General features: G+C 36.7%; 1 protein-coding gene across 2 annotated transcripts in view; it reads right to left on the bottom strand.

Moving 5' to 3' along the window:
- LOC143873033 (plant/protein (DUF810)) overlaps nt 1–22671 on the bottom strand; it is a 97397-nt gene that overhangs the window by 6325 nt on the left and 68401 nt on the right. Inside the window, exons 21-26 of one of the 2 annotated variants that reach the window (XM_077376781.1) lie at nt 22454–22538; nt 14190–14291; nt 13990–14096; nt 3426–3503; nt 3245–3340; nt 2327–2422 (exon numbers count right to left, since the gene is read on the bottom strand). In XM_077376781.1, coding sequence (XP_077232896.1) covers nt 2327–2422; nt 3245–3340; nt 3426–3503; nt 13990–14096; nt 14190–14291; nt 22454–22538 — 564 coding nt within the window. Of the gene's footprint in view, nt 1–2326; nt 2423–3244; nt 3341–3421; nt 3504–13989; nt 14097–14189; nt 14292–22453; nt 22539–22671 lie in introns of those variants that run through there. The other variant, XR_013247773.1, reaches the window with a different exon arrangement.

The raw sequence follows: 22671 nt of genomic DNA, 5'->3' as shown, positions 1-22671 counted from the left end.
ATCCCTCCCTCTGCATGTTCTCAGATTTTACCAGTGTCAGGCCACCGCTCGCCCTCACTACAGTCAACCTCCAGAGAGGGTGTTGGACTAATACAGGTCATCCAATTTGAAGGGTTTTTAGCCTGCTGGCACCAACGACATTTATCCCGCCATTTGAAGTTGAAGTACTTACAAGAGGGGAAAAACTAGTCCCCATCCCGGCTGCCTACTCTTTTCGTAGCTCCCCATTTGGGGTCTCCCGCCCCCCAACCACGCCCCACATATAGGTGTGGGTGACTTCTCTCAGGTAGCGAAACAGTTGGAGAGATCATTTTCTCTTTATCTTGCTTGCATCGTCTGCACCTTTTTCGCCCAATGAAATTATAGTATTTGCAATAAAGGCACGACCAGTCACCCGACCTTATACTCGACTTATCCCTAGCATCCTTTTCCACAGACTTGCCTTTTAAGATCTCGGCTGATACCTTTGGAGTCAAAAACCTCTCCTCCTCTGACACCAACGGCATACCTTTCAGTTTTGGTACCGATCCCATATTTTAGAACTCCGTGGTTTCTAATCAATACACGTACTACATACATATTATACATATGGATTAGAGCGGTCTCTTAATGGTTTCCACAAACTTGTCTTTGATCGTGAAGGGGCACCTTTCTTGTTGCTAGACTGGTTTCACCATGATGATCTTTGATGGAGACATTGTGCTTCCTTCTCCAATGTGTAGCAGCCCTTTGCTGATAGATGTAGTAAGCTTATGCTGATACCTATGATTTGTGGACACGGACACGGAGCTTCGGACAAGGCAAACCCCCAAAATTTAGAAACAGGGACACAAACGAAAAAAAAAAAGTATATGTAATCCTGATTTGTGGAAACAGTTTCGACACAGATACGAATTGTCCAACATGGCAATATCTAAAAATCTAGTAATGGTGAGACATACATATAAAATTACCGATACTATCACAATTTGTAACAATATAAATATGGTATTCATTTAACAAACTAATAAATTTTAGAATTAATCAACCATAATCTAAAACAAATATGAGATAATCTAATAACACATTCATCAATTTATTCTAGTTCTCTTACGTCTCCAATATACAAGGAGAAAGGGAGACCAATATGATACAATTAATATAAAATTGGAATGAGAGTTTGTTTAGGGATTTAGGTATAAGGATGGGATATAACATCAACTATTAGTTAAAGTAGAGCTAAGAAAGAATTTATAATAAAAGAGGTAAACACAATATTCAATAATAAAAAAGAATGGCATGACAAGGTACAAAAACGTGTCCACATGCCCACATTAAGTCTAACACTTCTAGCAATACATTTAAACGTGTCCAAAGAAGTGTCGATACGTGTGGACACACATGTCGTGTCGGACACGGCAAGACACGTGTGTCATCAATAAATTCAAAGTGCCGGCTAAATCATAGGCCAATACCCATTATAACGAGCATGCAAAAATCTTATCAATGTTACTTGGTTTCAACCTAAGAGAAGTGACTTGGCCTAGTGACCTAAGCATGGACACTTTCCACTCGCAATGTAGCCAAGAGAGGCTCGGAATGAATGCTTGTATTGCACAATTCAAATGCTTAAAAAGTTTTGATTTGATCTCCAAACAAAGAGCTGTCACCTATTTATTTATTTATTTTATTTTATTTTATTTTGAATGGTAGCTGTCACCTATTTATAGATACCCTCATACCCAACTCTAGACCAATGGTCTGGATTGCACGAAATGAGAAACATCTAATCGCTCGAGACCTAAAATGTTATAGGCCTTTAGATTTGTCTCTACAATCAACTACAAAGAGGGTCCTAGAACACACTACAGCATCCCACTTGCTTATACAACAATCATACAACAGATAGAAAAGACCCTCTGGATTGTTAAGATTGGTCTGATTAGAGTAATTTTTAGGCCATAAGAAACCAATGTGGAGCCCACCCTATGGATGGTACAAACCAAAGACCAACACATGAGTGTTGGATTATGATATGATGCATAAAAAAAAAGGGCGGCCCAGTGCACGAGGCTCCCGCCATTGCGGGGTCTGAGGAGGGCTATGATATGATATGATGCATAAGACACTAAAACAAATGCCAGTGTCTATGGCTCTATGCTACATAAATATCCATTATTAGTTTATTGTTTTTTTTTTTTTTTTTTTTTTGATAGGTAAGCTGGGATTGAACCCCATTTATTAGTTTATTTTTTTCTTGTTTCATGAATGAGTTTTAACAGCTTAACGGCTATAATTTCAGTTTCTTCAAAGTGCATATAACATGAATTGGAGCAGAAGAACAAACCTCACAGCTGTGTAAATTTATTACAGGGCGAACACGTGCTGCAAAGTTTTCGACCATCCCTCGAGGCAGCCCGTCTCCGCCAGATATAAAGAACTCCTGCAATGTACAGAAGTAGTTTCAAAAAATCAGATTACATTTTCTTCCCTTCCAAGATTAAGATAGTGTTATGATGCACAAAACAGCTGTAATAAGTTTCATATGCTACCAAATCTGACCCACTACTGCAATGTACAGAAGTAGTTCAAAAAATCAGATTACATTTTCTTCCCTTCCAAGATTAAGTAAGATAGTGTTATGATGCACAAAACAGCTGTAATAAGTTTCATATGCTACCAAATCTGACCCTCTTCGTTTGTTTTTGCTACTTGGCTAAATTGAGAACAGGTCGAAAATTGAACATATATTAGCTAGAAATAACGAGTCCTCGAAAATATATACATAACATGCATAAATTGGGTAAATATATAACACTATGACCTTCAGGGAAAATTATAAACATGCACCCAATTATCATTTTGAATTTTTCGCACTGAAAAGCTACAGAAATTCTGGCATTTGGGAAATTGTAGAGAAATCTGATAGTCCTGTAGAGTGGGCAAACAACACTTAACTCATTTGGAAAAGAACCTTTTGGTTATGCATTGAAGTGTTTACTACACATTGGAAAATAAAAATGCTACGACTCGTGGCTAACATGGGCATTTTTATAAACATAGATTCTGGGAAGTTGAAATTATAAATGAGTAAATTGTCAATTTCAATTCTAATTCTAATTCTCCAAATAACAGTTATCTGAACAAATTTGTCCACATAAAACAGACTTTCCCAAAAAATCATAGACATCCTTAGTTATTAAAAAATAAAAATAAAAAACAACTTACAACCACATGCTAATCATTAGGGGCACCATCCACTTACCTTTAAGATTTCTAGATCTTCTTCTAATAATTTAGCATCATTTGGAGAGAAGACGCGTGATGGCCCTCCATCTAATAGCACTCGAAGTAACCCATCCTGGCAAAGTGATGCTGATTCGAGTAAGTTGCATATTCTAAAATTAGAAGTAGAGTTATAAGAGAATGGTCAGTAAAGCACATGCCAGAGATGCCTGAAGAAGACCCGTTACAATACGATCCCTAAGTGGCTCAACAATTACATCACATAGTTGATTTAGTACCTGTAGAAAACACGAATAAATAATTAGTATCAAATAATTTATGCCACTTGATGGGGCATCAAAGTTGATGCTATCTAGCAGCGTTTGTTTTATAGACAAAAACTACATTAGGATTTATAATCCATAACTTCTTAACTCACATTGCCATGAATAAATTTAATTTTCCCCATATGGGGAGGAAAATTAAGGGAAATGATTCAGCGCTCCAATGTTTTAATAAACATGCGCTCACTTGTTTGTCGTGAAGTATTTAAAGGGTTTTAAGAGCTTTTTGAGAACCGTAATATCCTCTGACATCCCTTTAAATACTCCACGACAAACAAGGGGAGCACATGTTTATCAAAACACTGGAGCGCAGAAATCATTTCCCAAAATTAATTAATCCTTAAGAAGTTTGATAAGAAGTTTGAGCTTAGAAACAACTTTAGTCAAAGCAACAGAAAGGCCTAAATGAATCATAACCGACCATAATGGCTTCATGAGAAACATGTTAAGATCTTTTGCTTGGTACTATACATTATACTAAATTGCATATTTGAGAAGATTCAATTTTCGTTTTGCCTCAATATGTTTATTTAGCCACAATGATTTAGCAATAGCATGTACAGAGATGACATTGAAAACTAGGATAACCAAGATATGGATGTCAAATTTAAGCAAAGAAACCAGATACCTGCAGTTTTACAGTCTACAATGCAATATACTTGAGATTAAACGTGGCTACATTTGGTTAATCCTAACTACAACTTTTGAGACCTATGGTTCCAACTGCACATCTGTAGTGTTTTAGTTTAAATTAGGTGAAGCTCAGTCAAATTATAGTTCTCTGATAAGTATTTAAGAATTGTTTTCCATACTGAATTGGTATATTTGGCCATATTTGGATGTTTTTTTGTGAAATTTGTGTCAAAAGGGTAATATCAGGAACACGTAATACTTGTAACATTTTTCCCCACTGTGCTCAGAAAAGAGTTCGTCATTCAAGCTCATAATAAATAAATAACAATAGTACTCTGGAAATGAATCCTATCGCCATCTATACAAAATAGCCAATAAGTTTTAGGTATTAATCGACCAGGTAAGTTCAGCCAATTTACATTGAAAAATCTTCTTCAAACAATTTACTTTTCTTTTATTATTTTTCTTTGAAAGATAGAGACAATATTTTAAGGAAAACAAAGGCTAAAACACATAAAACAAGGGCAGGAATTGCCCAACAAGAAGATATCCTCTAACTACACCATCTTTAAGTAATGAACCCACAATTTCCTTCTCTCTTTTTTTTTTGAATGGTGATGAACCCACAATTTCCTTAACATCTCTATGAATATGGGAACCAAGGGATCCTCTTTCCTCTGCATAAAACAAAGATGTTATCCAAAATATGAGCCAAATGCATACACCTGGACTACGGACAGTTGCCAAAAAGGTGATGTTAGAGAACCAAAGCATCCCTTCCAAGAGATGCAGTTTCAGGAAAGACTTTCACACTTAAACCAGTCCAAGATGATGTCCAAACTGTACAACAATTACTGATTTGATGTAATCTGTAGTAAGGACTTTTACATAATGAAAACAGCAGCAAATCCACAACTATCATAGGTCTAGGGAAGATATATGAGATTTAAGCAAAAACAAATACAGAAAACAGCTAAAAAATAAGCCAATAATAGAGATAAGAGAGAAAGAGGATTTACTATATGGAAAAGCCTCAAAATCCAGCAAAGTTTCACTCCAAGTCAAGATATTGGAAGACCCTGGAAAGAAGAGAAACAGGTCTCTCAACAAAATAAAACCCAACACATAAAACTTTCATGAGCCTTTCCCTCCGCACTTAAATCTCACAGATGGTGTATCATAATGAAACATAAACTGAAATATCCCTCGCATAAACACCTACTTCATAAGCTACTAATGTCCTTTTATGTAAAATCCCTAGTTTAAGAAATAACTACTACCCTTTAAGCTAATAGACTTCAAATAAAAAAAGTCACTAAGGTCACATAGACCATTGGTGGGCCATGGACGCTACACATGCATCAATCCTTGGTGGACCCTAGTCTCATGAATGGATCATTCAACCTGTTGGAGATGAACTAAACCTCGAGTTTGGGTGCTCTATAATGCTTATCTCCTCACCATGGTATTCATATAAGTCATAAATGTTGAAGATGTTGGATGTCTCCATAGCCTCTGGCAAGTTAATAACATGCAAAATTACTCCCAATCTTCTTCAGCACAGGGAATAGCCCATCCTACTCAAAAAAGTTATCCGAAAGTCACCGAGGAACTCTGTGTTAGAGACAATGAGATTGTCCTGGGCTCTGAGGCACCCCATATAACTTCATCACCTACTGAAAATTTGATGGAGCCATATTGAAAAATTGATCAACAACACCAGAGATCGAATCCTTACCTTGTTGAGTCCGCATATTACAATCATGTATTCTGGCTCTGACCTCTTGGCTACTTGGCATACATGACATCTCTCCAAAAGTCTAATGATTGTCCATGAACATCTTAGGCCAAAATTTTTCTCCACCAAAGCAATCGTTCTATCCCTACCAAAGTGCCAAGGTAGACACCCCTCTGGAGCTCAGACAGAATATTCTGGCAAATAATTATCCGAAGGATAAAGTTTAATTACTTTGAAGAAATACCCATCCCACACAAGATAACCATCGATTGCCTAATCCTGATACCATGCCCAAATCTTGGAAAAATCTGTGCCTTGCGTATATCTCATATCAAAGACAAAAACTTCGGTAGACAGAGCCCATTAACATAAGTCTTGTGTTCAAAGCATCAACCACCATATTCTGACTACCTTCCTTATTTCTAATAACAAAAGTGAACTCCAGCAAATAAGCCACCCCTTGGCATGCTGGATGCTCAAGTAATGTTTCCCATTAATGTGCTTTAGGACCTCATAATCCAAATAAAATAAACTCCCCTAGAATCAGATAATGTTTCCAATGGTGAAGAGCCTGAATGATAGCATATAACTCAATGCCATATGTAAAGTACACAAGCGTCTATTGTCATTTAGCTTTGCATGGAAGAAAACCATAAGATGCCCCTCTTGGCTCAATATTGCTTCAATGCCCATGTGAGATGCATCACAATTTGCCTCAAAGATCTTAAAGTCTGACAACGCTAAAATAGGAGCATTTGTCAATCTTATGCTTGATCATCTCAAAGCTCTTCTCTGCCTTGGTTGTCCATTGAAATACTCCACCCTTGAGACTATCGATGATCAGAGCAATGATAGACATGAAGTTCCTGATGAACCTCTAAAAAAAGGGAGCTAAGTCATGGAAACTATGGATTTACTGAATGCTCTTGGGCTAGGCCGTGTAAGAGTAGCGTCCACCACATAGTCCATCTCAATTCTTGAAAAATCAGCCTCTGTCAAGAAGATGCACTTCTTAAGATTGGCATATAACTTGAGCTCTCACAATACATCTTCCATTCGTCACCTGGTGGAATCCTAACCTACCGGTAACCACTATGAAGATCTATCTTCGAAAGCACCTAAGCTCCCATGGAGATAGGAATCATGTCATCAAGCCTTGATATAGAAACCCATACTTGATGGTAATCTTGTTAACAACCCTACTATCAACACAAATGGCTATGGCCTGTCCTTTAGTGTAAAAAAGGCTAGCATTGCATACGGGCTCATTGTCTCCCTAATCATTCCCTTCTACAGAACTTTATCTATCTGCCCCTCAAGTTCCTCATGTTCTTTGGGATCACTGTGTGGCTGGCTTGTTCCATAGACTCAAAGATGGAATAGATGTTAGATGTCCCTAATAGGAGGTAATATACATCCAGATAATTCATCCAAGATCACATAAACATATTCCTGTATCAAAGGTTTTAGTCTAGGGGAACAGAAAAGTCCTACTGTCCTTAACCACCAACTAATATATGACCCAACTCTCCCTGGTTCCCTGCATGAAATCCACCATCGGAAGTAAATTCCTATTTTTACGTCCCCGCCTTATCCTTGCTGTCCTCTTTGTTTTATGGACCCAAAATAGCATTTACATCATCCATAAAGAATGCAGATACGCATCATGGAGAGTCATACAATCATTTTTACATGGCCTCCTCAAAAGTAACTAGCATCTATAGGCAAGGTTTCAAATTTCGGTTTCGGGGTTAATTTCGGCCCCACTGAAACCGAAATTTCAGCCTAAATCCCAAGATTTGGTAAAGGGGCTCGAAATTCCGTTTTTTTGGGCCGAAATTTCGGTAATTTCGGTCAAAATTTGGTAAAGGATTAAAAATTTATTTTTTTTCTGAAATTTCGGCGAAATTACTGAAATTTGTTACATTTCGCCAATTTTGGATTTCGCCCATTTTGATTTCGGTCTTGGGCGAAATCCAAAATTTCGGATTTTTCGGCCGAAATTTAAAACCTTGTCTATAGGCACTAAGTTGAACCTCACCTCATCCTCATAATATTCACCAATAGAAAAAGAAACATGACACTGCTTAGAAAATATTACCTCATTCTCCTTCTAGAACAATGCATTCTTGTATGGTCTAGGGTGCTTCTCCGTCTTCACTTGGCGTTTGTCAAACATGTATCGCGACACAATATTCCCACAAATGCCCTAATCAATAATCATATCGCGTACCTTCCCATTCATAGTACATCGGGTGTGGAAAATGTTAATATGCAACCAATCTTCCTCTTTGCTGGAATTAGGAGAAATTACACCCCACATGACCAACACCTTGAAAAGATATCTCGACGTGATCTCCTCGTCTGCTGCCGCATAGGTTAACTATCATATATTGGATCCCCAACATTTTCCTCATCACATGTAAATAAGTCCGAGTCATTTAAAGCACTCAACAATTCCTCATTTCTGCTTTGCAGGCTAGTCCCTTCCAAACATCTCTAACTGCTGTAGCCTGCTGATTTCCTCCTTCAAATCCTTAAGGGGCTGTTTGGATACGTGGATTTTAGGATTTCCTCAAAATCGTAGATGGGAGACGAGAGAAGGAGACCAGTCGTCGTTTTCTGATTTCTCACCCTTCTTTCCGTCAGCAAGAGAGTAGGAGATCATCCCATGTTTCCAGGTTTTAGAAATCTCAGTTTGGGGGAGAGATTTCTAAAACCTGGATTTCTTACTAAAAATCCAAGATTATAAAGAGAAGCGAAACGGACGGTCATCCAGGATTTTGAGGAAATCCAAGATTCTAAAATCCGCGTATCCAAACGGCCCCTAAGGTTGAGTGCTTCCACATCCTTACCCTTACTTTCAATCTCCTTATTGACTTGCAGCCCACGATTGAAAGTTTCCCAGCATGCTGGTAGGATTGTTACTCCGTTGTGTTGCTGCATTGCTAGATTGCGAGCATCATCTAATGAAAATTTCAGAAATAATAAATTAATACTATTTTTTACCTGATTTTGAACCGAAACCGAAATTTAAATCCATCGTGGAGAGTCATCATATCCTGTGTGGGCCTGCAGTCCTGCCACATTATGTGCCACAACCTTCCCTTCTCTTTCCATAATGGCACCTTGGGTATTTGAAGATGAAATTCTTTCCTATATTCATCCACGCTACGATCACCTTGCCTCATATTCTGCATCATCTGATACAAGTACTGCAAATATTATTCCGATGGAAAATTTTCCGGTAATATCTTCTTCATTTGCTCCCATGAAGTTATCTTTAGCTTTCTCAAGAGTTCTAGCCTTGACTTGAGCTGTTTACACCACGCCGACGTCTTTCTACTTAGCTTGATGCCACAATTTTAACTTTTTTATGATTAAGCATGCCCTTATAATTGAACATTCATTCTATGGAGTTCAACCAATCAATAAAAACTTTTCATAGCTACCTCCATTCAAAATATATAAATGCCCAACATGAGCTTAAAGGATAATCTCTGTCAGCTGAAATGCACATGTTGACCAGTGCCTGACTAAATGAAAAAATTTTAGAGGCCAATTATGAGAATTGTTTACTGGAATTGTGAGATTTAATAAAGTTTGGATACGATAGAATTTATAAATTTTGAAAATTGGCAAAATAACCCCATATTTTGGAAGTTAAGATTTTGACCTGTCCCGAAATGACAAAAAAATGTTAGATTTTGTACTAGATTTGGATAGTGACTTTTTTTCTCCTTTTTAGAATTGGGTCTTGAAACTATTTTTAATAAATCCAAATGGGGAGTATTTCCCTATTTTGCATCGAATTCATTTACTTAAATGACTTTGCATGTAAATTCCTAGTTCCCTATATTTCTCCTATAATTCTGTAAATGATACAGCTTACCAGGGCATTTACGAAAATAACCACCTAACTTCGCCCAACTTAAATACAACGTCTAATGACACAGAAACCTATTTTCTTTATCAGAGATCTAAGAAGAGGCAAGAAGAGAGGGGCGAAGCAGAAAGAGGAGAAATCTTAAACTTGCTCCATTAGAAATCAAAAACAGTTTGAGGAAGTGACGATCAAAGCATCAGATAAGGGAAATCGTACTCTTTTGATTGTAACTAACCGCTTTTATGATCTCCTTTTATCTTTTCCGTCAATTGCTATTTATTGGAATTTGAAAGGGGTTTCTTAGGATTTTGAATGCATGCAAGGCTTATCATGATTTTTATGATCTATTTGTTATCTTTTCCACCAATTATCATCTCTTGGAAGGATCTGAAAGTAGATTCTTAGGGTTTTGAATGCATGCAAGGGTTCTTATAATTTTTGTAATCTATCATTCTTGGAAGGATTTGAAAGGGATTCTTAGAAGGATTTGAAAGAGAAATGTTAGGATTTTAAACACATGCAAGTATTTCTATGATCTATGCGTTCAATTTCTTACAATTTCAGTCCATTTGATCTCTTTTCCACATATTGTTGTTCTTGGGGAAATTTGAAAGAGAAATGTCAGGGTTTTAAATGGATGGAACTATTTCCATGATCTACGAGTTCCAATTTCTTACAATTTCAGTCCCTTTGTTCTCTTTTACCATCTGTCACTGTTTCTTGAGAAAATTGAAGGGAAAATCCTAGGTTTTGTTTTGTAAGAGCATAATTTTTTTTACTCGTGTTACCATGGGTCTCAATTCCATGCGTTTGAATTCCAAATCATGTTGATGTCCATTATATCTATGTTGTAAGTTTTAGATTTTAATTTTATTTCAATTTGTACTTAGATCTCTGGCTAGGTAATTTGGCCTTATCTGATCAATGAGGATTATGTGAACATGCGAAATATCTGGCCTCATCTGATAAAAGTGGATTACGTGAACATGTGAAATATTGGCCTCATCTTATCAATAAGGATTACGTAAACAAGTGAAATATTTGGTCCCATCTGATCAATGGGGATTGTGTGAACCCATCTATACATTTGATGTAGCATTATTTGAACCTTAAGCCAAAGGGTATATACTCGATCTCACCTGATCAACAAAGATATGTGAATTTCTGATATATGTGAATTTCTGAAAGATAAGTGAATTTCTGAAAGATTTGTGAATTTCCGAAAAGCTTTGTAAGTTTTTTTTACTAAATATTGTACCATTTAAGAAATATCATGAATTGGAAATTCATTATATGAACTGTTTCATTGATTGATTTCTGCAATAGGGATTTTTAAATATTTAAATGATGTTTCCAAGTGGAATTTTGAACTTTTGATCATAGTTCAGTTACATATTGAGCAATTCAGCTCACCCTTCTCATTATGAAATTTTTTAGAGTGATAGTGGGAGCTAGAGCTTAGTTCCTGTTGGTATATTTTGGAAAGCGACTTAAGAAATTTCAGCTTGGAGCTGCAGTGTAAATCAGTGTACATCTTAACTTTTTATTCTTTTGGAAAGTGTAGTGTTGTACATAGAACAACAAGAAAGAAATGATATGTTTTTTTGAGCTTTTAAGCCTAATTTGTTAATCAGACCCACGGTTGTAGTTCTTTTTAGTTTTGCTCTGAATCAATTATATGGTTTGTAAATGAAAGTTAGACTTCCATTATAGTACTACCATATTTGATCGACTATGGCATCCACACCCTGAGATTTGAAAAGATCGGGATTTTGGTGTGTGACAAAATATGGGATATCAACTAGATATCAAACTCCCTAGGGCCCCTTTCCATGAAACGGGTAGATCTAGGATTTTCTTCCTTCTCATCCAGCTCGACACGCAGAGCAAGGTCAAAGAAAAAATATAGATACTACGAGATTTGACTACTATCGTCATGCTCCCACACTTCGTAGATATGTAGTCGCCATGTAAGTTAGTGAACGTTCCTTCATAGTACTTCAATCTCTTCATCTCACCCCCTCGCCATCTTGCTCCTACGTGGATTTTACCCAAGCCAAATATCAGGTAAACTTAGGTCTACTAAAACCTGATACAGTATCACGCACACTCTAACAGTTCACGATGGTCCAAACTGTGCAAATAATAACATATATGACAACCTATACTAAGAACTTCTAGAGCATGAGAACAGTTCCAATACCAAATGTAGCACAAATCTAGGGCAGCTATATGAGATCTAACCAAGAATAAATCCATCAAAAAGCGAGATAATAATCCAATAATAGAGAAGAGATAGAGAAAGATGATTTACTTTGAGGAAAATCCTCAAAATCCAGCAAAGAAGCTCCCACACCAAGTCAAAACCTCAGAAGCTGAAACCCTAGGGGGGAATCAAGTTTCTTTTCAACAAAACTAACAAAAACAACTTAGGTGAGCCTTCCCCTCACCACTTAAACCCCACAAATGGTGTATCATAGTAAAACCTGATATGTTAAACCCTTAGTTAGAAAATAACATAATTTTTACTCCTATTTTAAAAGATACTAGAGTTATTTTATGACAAACCCTTAGTTGTAAAAATAACAACCACTTTTAAGCTAATAAACTTCAAAAAAATAAGTCACTAAGGTCACACCGACCTTTGCTGGGCCATGCATGCATCAATCCTTGGTGGGTCATGATGTTACGCATGCATAACAAACTCTTCTATGAACACTTAAGCTGGTAAGGAAGGCACAAAATTCAGCTTTGTTTGAATTCTAATGGCAATTGTGCCCAAAAATGTTCTAACAATGCTTCCCTTCTCATTTCTAAGAGCCATCCAACATGCAGCCCTTAGATTGCCCAAAGAATACCCTAAAACTTTCAACTTGGTAAAGATGGGAGGCGAATATGAACATCTAGACATTTTTTTATCGTTACAGTTCCTTCCATACATGATAACACCCCATTATTTTATCACGATCTTGCATTCAATAACACCAAAATTCTTCTTTTCCAAACAAACAACTAAATGAGTCTCGATAATTATGCCATTTTATCTTCAAATTTCCCCAACTTTGTTCTATTCCAATGGTCCAAGCCACCATGAAAGGTGCTATTTTCCAAAGGATTTGCCTTTTCTCCCGTAGATGCCGTCAACATCATTACGCCACAAGATTCATAAAATAAATTGCATAAGAAAATGAATGCTAGACTACTCTTTCTTGAACCTCTTTGTTGTTGTTTATGTTTCGAAATTACGATAGGTCCATAGCTTCCTTTTTCAATTTGCAATAGATGAGAATATGATTGCTAAACTATTCTTGTTCTTAACTTGAACCTAAATGCCATCCCAAATGTCTTATTTTTCAACACATAGATCGTATTGTTGTTCTGAAGGTTCACAACAAACACAACAGATGAGAATATTGGAGCAATTTCGGTATTAATGGTTCGGTCGAAATATGCAAAACATGGCAACTTTTCATATTGAAAAAGCAATTTTTTGTCGAAATGTGAAACCCTGACAAAAATCAACTCCAGTCGCAAAAAACAGAAGAACAACTAGAATCCTTTAAGATATTTCTAAAAAAGACAAAAAAGAAAAAGAAAAACCAGCAGATAAGAATCTTACCTGGATTTTGGCCGAATTTCGTACCGAAATGTTTACGTAATTTAACAAGATTTTGGCCGAAATTTCGTACCGAAACCTAAATGTTTCGGTTTCAGTAATGATCGAAACCGAAACCAAAATCTAAAGCTTTGGTTGAGATGAAAGAGTAGAAAAAGATAAATTCCATCACGAGAGAAGGTGACTAGTCATTTATCCTTATCAACAATAAGAGTGCAATTAGAAAAGAAGAACTCACAGAATTCAAGTAATATGATAAAAGATAAAACATGCACTCCAAGCTGAATTTCAGGACATAATTCATATTTATGTTGTTTTATGCATTCCTAAACTCATGCTATGGTAGATGCTCCTTTAATGTGCATTATAACTATTGAGGAAATCAATAATAGAAGCAGAATGCATTAATTCATAAACGCCAACAAAAATGTAATTTATGATAGTTTGGTTTGAACTTGGTCGTAGAGATATTGGACTTCATTTTAGTACTTTTTTGACAGCTACTTCTGAAACTTTTTCTGTTTTTAAAGCAGGACAGGTAAGTGTATGAGCTACAGGGAAATCACACCATATCAAGTGCCTCAATAAGTGTTTCCAATCTAGATTGGGAAACACTAGGTTTGTATAAGTTGTCTATCAAGGGCTCCCTTAGATCCCAAAAGACGATCTTGGTTCCTGCAAAAAAAAAAAAAAAAAACACGAAACGGATTTGTATTAGCAAGCAAAATGTCTTCAAGGATAGATATAAGAAAGGCATAAATTTCTTACCAGTTAACTCACAAATTCTGTCTATAGCAGCATTAATGTCTCTTCGACTCCCATCAAATGCATCCTTGACTAAGCTTCTTGATTTCCCATTCATTGACGTCCCTAAATCCAAGAAAATACAGCATGAAAGGAAAATCCACAACTGTTTGATTTTAAGCACGCACTGGAAATTTCTTTTTTTAGGCTGGAGATATTGTCTACTTGCAAAATCCACTACATATAAATCATCCTCGTCAAGAAGAAATAAGTGTCAGCGCTGATTTTGGCTAAAAAGCTTCAACTAGTGGTACTTAGTGTAATCAGAAGAGTAGTGTATGTAATAATATAAATTCAAAATTTACAAAACCCTAGAAACAAAAAATTGTACTACCTTGTAACAGAAACATATTATAATTCCTTGGGACAACATTGAACCACAAATTTTCACCTTCATTCTCTTAAATGTAACCTCTCCTTCCTTCCTGAAAATAGAAGCTTAGGTATTGAATATGGAGCTTGAAGCATAGATGTATTATATTATAGGACTGAACACACATTTTATGTTGTCAATAACCTCTTTTCTTTGTTTGCAAAAAAATAATTGCACGAGAGGGAAGTGAACATAAGAAGCGATGTGGGATACAAAAGGGGTGGGCTCTAGAGAAGAGAAAATGCAGGAAGAGTAAAGCAATAAGGAAATGATGGGAAACCAAATAGGAAGCATGTGACTATGTGAGAAGCATCATGGAAATTGAATATGAAGCATGTAGGAAGTCTGACGGGAATTGAACGAATATGAATGGACAAGGTTATGAAAGGCTGGGAAGGCAGGGAAAATGTAGGTGACGGTTACAATTCGGGGAAGACCTAATATGAGGAAGTTTTAGAGATTGATAGTTTTACAAGTTTGACTTTTTAGTGATTTACATTTAGCGTTAAACTGTACTTTGAGAGTTTGGATAAGTTCCAAAGAGAAATTCGCATAAGTTCCACTTGAAACATAAGACAAGTTTTTAAAGTTTCAAACAGACTCCTTTATTTAAACGGAGAATTTTCAAGTTTAAGATACAATCCTTTGGCGTTAACAAAAGGGGAAAAATATTTACTTAGAAACTAATAACCTAAATAGGAAGCGTATGCTTGCTTAAGAGAAAGTGTGATTCCACTAAACTTCGGAAGCTAGAAGAATTTAGCGTCTGAACTCTGAAGCGATTTTCTAGTAACAAAGACTATGTTTTTACTGGATTAGTGACTTTCACAGAGCAAGATGTTCTAAAAAAATGGAGCTAAACAAGCATATTATCACACGTTTATAAATATTATTAGTTTACTACATATACACTGGATTTTAATTTATATGACAAGTAGATATTTTAAGGTATATATATATATATATATATACAGACTAGAAACACTTCTCTCTCTCTCTCTCTCTCTCTCTCTCTATATATATATATATATATATATATATATATATATATAAGAATTGTATAGTACATAAACTAAAATAAACGATCCCTTTGAGAGAAAGTTACAACAACCAACCTACTAATATCTATTAACGACCTGCAACAACTAACTAATATCCACTCTCATCAATCAGTTTGAGGTTCTTCTCAATCCAAGTGTCAAGTGGCTTGGCCCCAAGGTTACTTGTCTCCTTAGGAAGGTCTATGATGTATTCCCATTGAGAGATGAAGATACCCTATTTCAAACGAGGAACCTCAGTCCTAAGAAAATATTTTAACTTGCATAGATCTGCAATTTCAAATTCATTTCACTGATATTACTCAAGCTTTTGGACCTCCACCTCATCATCTCCAGTAAAAAACAATATCATCTACTTAAAAATGTGTGCCACCATCCTTGGGAATGTTTAACGAACAAGGTATGATCTGCCTGATTAAGAAATTAGCCAACCTTCACAACACTTCTGAAGGTCTCAAGACACCACCCTTGGTGACTGTCTGAGAACATACAAAGCCATAAAATGCCTTCTTTAGCCTGCAAACTTTCCCTTTTGTATCAAGAAACTAGAAACCAGATGTATTCTCATGTATACCTCGTATAAATCACCATGAACAAAGGCATTTTTCACATTTAACTGATAGAGGCTAATAAAAGTTTGTTGCAACTGATATGAATACACAGAGTTCATCTTTGTCTGGCGCAAATGTCCCCAAATAATCAATGTCATATGTTTGTGTATAGCTCTCGGAAACCAACTGAGCCGTGTACCTTCCCAATGATATCAATGTAGCTTATATTCCATCTTGTACACTCATTTACATTAATGGGTTGCTTCCCTCTAGGAAATTCCACAAATTCAAAACTCTATTCTTCTCTAGAGCTTTAGTTTCCTCACACATTGCATCTCTCCATGGAGAAGCATAGCTACAAAAGAATGATGTGATGGAGATAGTGACTCAAGAGAAAATATTAGCAATGGATTGTTGGGAACATGTACACTTACTCCTACATACAAAATAGGAAGATTAATAATAATGTCATCAATAATGTCAAATGTAGGAATGAGATCAGAAACATGAGACGGAGAAGCAATGACACACAATGGCTGGTTCTCCTTGGGCTTCCTCCTCATATAGACGTTCAACTCTTTAGCCTGCTCACCTGTGTCCCATAGACTAGTAGGATCACTGAGTCAGAGGCATACAATGACATAGGGACATGCTGATAAGGAAGAACATCTGTCCTCTCTTTGCTTACTCTCCCCTTGAAGAGAGGCACCATGAGAAGCAAAGAACGAGACTGACTTATAGAAGGCAACATCCACGGACACTAAATGACTCCAAGAAGTGAGCATATAGCAATGATACTCCCTTGTGAGAGCTGGAATACCAAACTGAAACATTCTTGAAAACTTTAGGGTCAAGTTTAGTACAAAAATAGTTTTGAATATAGGGAAACAAAACACTATAAGGAATACAAAGCTCAACATGAATTGAGTAATTATATTGGAGACTGAAAATCTTTGAACATGTGAATGGTTTTAAATTTCCACCGAAATCGACATGAAATAATCGAAATGTTTTTATTTCAGTCCCCACCGAAACAATACGGAAATCGAAATCGTAAGTACATTAGTGGTGATGGTATACTATATCAGAATGTATCACACACACACACACACACACACACACACACACACACACACACACACACACACACTATGAATTACATGTGAAATGCGGTATGTACTGAATTATTAGACATGTACGACGCATTTTACTAAGTGTTCGATGTTATTAAATCATTATCAATAGTTATATGATGGTTTCTAAGTGTGTATTTGTGCTTATTCTAGTATTTCTTGAAGTTTCATCTTAAAATTCAATCATTTGCATATGTTTCCATACATTTCCGTGATTTTATAGGATTTCCACCAAAATTTCCAACCAGAGACCGAAACCATTCTATTTCTGCAACGGACGAAACCGAAAGAGTTTTTATAACAATATGCCAGATAAAAGTGCACGAGTTACTTTGAGGAGGTTGTAATGTTTTCTTTCATAAACTCTATTTAGTTGAAAACACTAGTGGTTTTATGTTCAATCCCATGGTCATTCATGTATGACTTTAATACACATAATCCTCCCATTATCAAAGTGAAGGCTTTTAATGGTAGCATCAAATTGAGTACAAATCATCTTATGAAAGTACTTAAAGAGGGACACTTCACCTTTAGACTTCACCCAAATACTCCAAGTACAACCATCTACCAAGGAAACAAAATAACAATGGCCAAAAAAAGTAGTGGGAGCTAGTACCCAAACAAGGGAAGTTCACAATAGTGAGATGACATTACTTTTCTTAGAACTCTATGGGTAAGAAAATCTACAATGCTTTGCGAGTTCACAAACCTCATGTTGAAGATTTAATGAACTAGAATCAAACAATAAGTAAATCCTCAAAAAGAGTCTCAAAAAATAAGTAAATCCTCAAAGATGTACATGTACTTGGCAAAGAATAAGTAAATCCTCAAAAACTAGTCGACTAGGCTCCAAGAAGGTTTATGTTGGAAATGAGCTAGGGTTAGAAGAAAGGAGGAAGAAGAGGAATGGAGAGATGGGAGAGTCACCACTAGGGAGCTCTTCATGTAAATGATGTATATATAGGCCCAAAATAGGGCAACAATGTACAATGACCACAATAACCTGTACACTATAAGTAATGACTAAACTCCCCCTAATACATGTTATTCAACACTCCCCCCTCAAGCTGGAGTGTATATACTATAAAGCTCTAGTTTGCTACAAAGAACTATAACAACAACAACTAAAAGGTACAATAAAAAGACCACACATCAAAAGAGTACAATAAGCCCATACACACATCCAGCTTAGTATAACACTCCTCAAGCTGGTGTGGTGAATACATAATGAAAGCATGATACTAAAAAGGACAGCAACGGCCACAATAACAGCATCGAGATCAATGCCCATATACAAGAGCAGCTCCCCTGAAGTAACACAACAGCGAGAGATCAAACAGGGCCTCCGCTGAAAGAGAGCACAGCGAACAGGTCCGCATATCACGAGCAATAGAGGCACCATGGCGGAACAGCTACGATCCAGCAAGCAAAAGGGGGCACGCCAAAGGTGCGCACAATGAACATCGGCGAAGCAGCACAACGCCAAGTGAAGAAGATAACAACCGATGGGGAAACTATCGGAGACAAGATCGACGGGAAAATTGTTGCCTGGAGAGAAGGGATAGAAAGAGAAAAAAGGATAACCAACCAATGATGGGGAAACCATCGTCTGGAGACTAGGTCGGCAGCATGGACATCGTCACCTGAAGAAAAGAAGAAAATGAGGGAAAAGATAAACCAACCAACGATAGGTACACCATCGTTTGAAGACTAAGTCGACGGTATTAACATTGTCGCATCAAAAGATGCAACCAACGATGGGGAAACCATCGCCCGGAAAAGAGAGGTCAACGAGAAAAGACTTTCGCCTGTAAGAGAGCCGACCAACAATTAATACGGAAGTCATCGCCCGGAAAAGGAGGGAGAAGATAACCAATCAATGATGGGGAAACCATCATCTAGAGACAAGGTCGACGGCATGAAAATAGTCGCCTGAAAAGGAGCCGACCAACGATGGGGACACCATCACCCAGAAAAGAGAGGTCGACGAGAAAATATCATCGCCTGTAAGAGAGCTGACCAACAATGGATATGCAAGCCATCGCCCGGAAAAGAGGAGATAAGGCATATAGCCGAGAAGACAAAGACTGACTAGGGAGCCCAACAACACTCTCCCTTGGGAGAAACTACAAGAGCCCGAAGATGACAAGACAAGGAGGACAATATCAAGACGACACAAAGAGATAAGGCCTAAAGTCGGACAACACGAAGAGACACGAAAAACAATGCATGAAAACAAGACAACACCCCCCCCCCCTAAAGAGAAGACAACGCAACTCAACACCTCCCTCAAGAAAACAATACGAAAACAACACTAATACTCCCCAAGAAGACAACTAAGAGGATAATAACAAAAAAAAGAACATAACAACACTCCCTCAATAAGACAACATAAAGAGGACACAACCCAAAAAGGGCAACTCAAGACAATACGAATGAAAAGACAATGACAACACTCTCCCTCAAGTTGAAGGTTGAATACCTTCAACTTCCAATGAAAAGAAGAGAATCAAGGCACCACACCTCCCTCGAACATTTCATTGAACATTTGGTGTGCGCCTTGAATAACAACCCAAAGGAAGAGAAAATAAAGAGATTTGGAGGGAGTTTGGGTTTATTGGAAGCCATTTGAAAAGGCCAAATGGGATTATCGTGAGAAAGTATGGTCAAAAAAGGAAATTTGGGATTGTGAGTAGAGATTAGTAGTTTTGAGTGGTGAGCCAAAGAAGCCAAATTGGGTTCTGGGAAGAAGATTTCTTCCCAAATGTGAATTCAAAAGACAAAGAAAGGAAAGATTAGGGGTTCGGGTTTTGAATGGAGATGTGGGGTGGAGGAGAACACACAATGAGTTTAAGGCAGAGCCAAAACAAAGAGATATCTTTTCTTTACTTTTTTTAAAAAAAATTCGGATTTACTGCAAACAAAAGGTGAGGTAGGAGGTTGTTGTATGGCAAACCCTTGTTGGCATTTACGACAAACCAGGTGTGCGAAAACCAGAAAATAAGGATGGAATACGCAAAGACCAGAAATAAGACAAATATGGAAGGTTTGGAGGGATACCATGCTCTTGTTGGGGTTGAGGACCAGCGGCAGAGAAATATTCAAAGAAACGCATTACATATTTACATATTTACATATTTACATATTACAAAAAAATTATGAACATTCTTTAAAGTTTAAACATCATAATGATTTTCATCTCCATTCATAAGCATCTTTCCATGTTATGCAATAGATCCATTGAAAGAATTCTCATCAACATATTTTTTTTCTCGACGTTCTCGATTAGTTTGGCGTTTACTCTTATGGACCAATGAAATGCCTATGGTTTGATACATAATAAATTGTCCATCCCGTTAACAAAAAACACACGCAAAGATGCGTGAGTTGGGGTGGTTTGACAGAAATATGCCAGCAAAATAGAGAGATAAGATAGGGAGTAGAGAGAATCAGGAAGAGTTTTTCGAGTAGGGTGGATGTGCAAAAACAGGTTACGGGGATGGGGGAATAGCGTAAGTGGGAGTTTCCAAAATAGAGAAAATTGTGGGGGAGATCTCCAAGAGAGATTTTAGAATTTTGTATTGTCAGCAACCAAAAAAAAAAAAAGGAAAACCAGCAACGAGAGAAAAAAAAAGAGAGAGATGCATGAAGAGAGATGGAATGGCGTGGATAGGAGAGAACTCTTCTTCTTCTTTTCCATCCCTAGGATCTTGCTCTGATACCATGTTAGAAATGAGCTAGGGTTAGAAGAGGAATGGAGAGATGGGAGAGTCTACACTAAGGAGCTCCTCATGTAAATGATGTATATAAGGCCCAAACTAGGGCAAAAATATACAATGACTACAATACCCTCTACACTATAAGTAATGACTAAACTAAGCCTAACACATGTTATTCAACCGTTTATAATATCAAAACAGTGGAATGAGGGGTTTCAGAAGCCCTATTTGCCCATGCATGTCATAAGATCTCTTGTCATGTCTTGTAGCACATGGGGCGACATGCCAGATACACTTACGTCTATCACAGGTAGAAAATCCGATATATAAAAAAAAAATTCTCATATTTTCTGAAATTTTAAACAATGTTCATGGATTTTGGGTTTAAACTTTAAAGAATGTTCATAATTTATTTGTTAGAGAAATTATCTCAACATCTGCCAAGTCAAAAACATGTTCAACCAGTTGAAAAAAATCATACAAAAAAAAAACCCTACAGCATTGCCCTTTCTGAAGACTGATGTTCTTTGGCATCTACGCATAATCTTTCTTTGTCTTTTCTTTTTGGGTGTGTTGGGGATGAAATGTCTAGTTCACATTTCCATAGTGAAAGTTCAGATCAAACTTTAAAAACTTTCCTTTCTATAAATAAAGATGGATTGTTGATTTCTAGTGCGAGCTCAAATTAAAATTCAGGTCTCTGAATGTATAATGTGAAGCTCAACACTTAGCGAGCTCAAATTAAAAATCAGGTCTCTGAATGTATAATTTGAAGCTCAACACTTGGTCGCTTGAATATGCAAATGTACGAAGACAAGATTTCTAAGCTAGATTTCTAAGCACTTCCGTATAAATAGGAATATTTTTTTCATCAAAAATCACAAAGAAAATGTATTTGATTTTCTAAGCACTTGCTTATAAATAGGAATATATTTGATTTTTCATCAAAGATCACAAAGAACACAAGAAAAAAGAAAGAAAATATAGGTTCAGAGAATTACTCGACTCGACTCGAATCAACTCAACTCAACTAAGCCTTTGTCCCAAACTAGTTGGGGTTGGCTAATGAATCCTTTAGAAAATTTTCATGAAGAATGTGAAAGAATCTACCCAGCTCAAATTGACCAAGTCTAATCCTGACACTAGTTCGGTTCGTCTACATGGATCATTTTCTTCCATTCTCTCCTATCCAAGGTCATGCTCTCTATTATGTTCCTAGCCATCAAGTCTTTCCTCACTGTTTCAGAGAATTACTAATGTTAAAATTTCTAAGCACTTGCAAACTAAACAAGATTTCTAAGCACTTGCTTATAAATAGGAATATATTTGATTTTTCATCAAAAATCACAAAGAAAAAAAGAAAAAAGAAAGAAATTCTAGGTTCAGAGAATTACTAGTGTTCAAATTTTCACGAGGCCCTTTCCTTGCCCACCGCTCCCGAATGCTATCTTCCAGCTTGTTTAGTTGACTAATTGCATACTGTTGGCATCACAAGAAATTGTATCAGAAATTCAGAACTATCAAATGTGTACTGATCAAGCAATCAACATCTCAAGGAAAAACAGGTCAGAAACTCAAAAATTAAAATCAGTTATAGGAAAGCTATCGAGCT

This window comes from Tasmannia lanceolata, unplaced genomic scaffold (genome assembly GCF_043159265.1).
Source record: "Tasmannia lanceolata isolate RefF3 unplaced genomic scaffold, GAP_Taslan_0.1 ptg000002l, whole genome shotgun sequence".
Lineage (NCBI taxonomy): Eukaryota > Viridiplantae > Streptophyta > Magnoliopsida > Canellales > Winteraceae > Tasmannia > Tasmannia lanceolata.
This window is presented reverse-complemented; position numbering and strand designations above follow the sequence as displayed.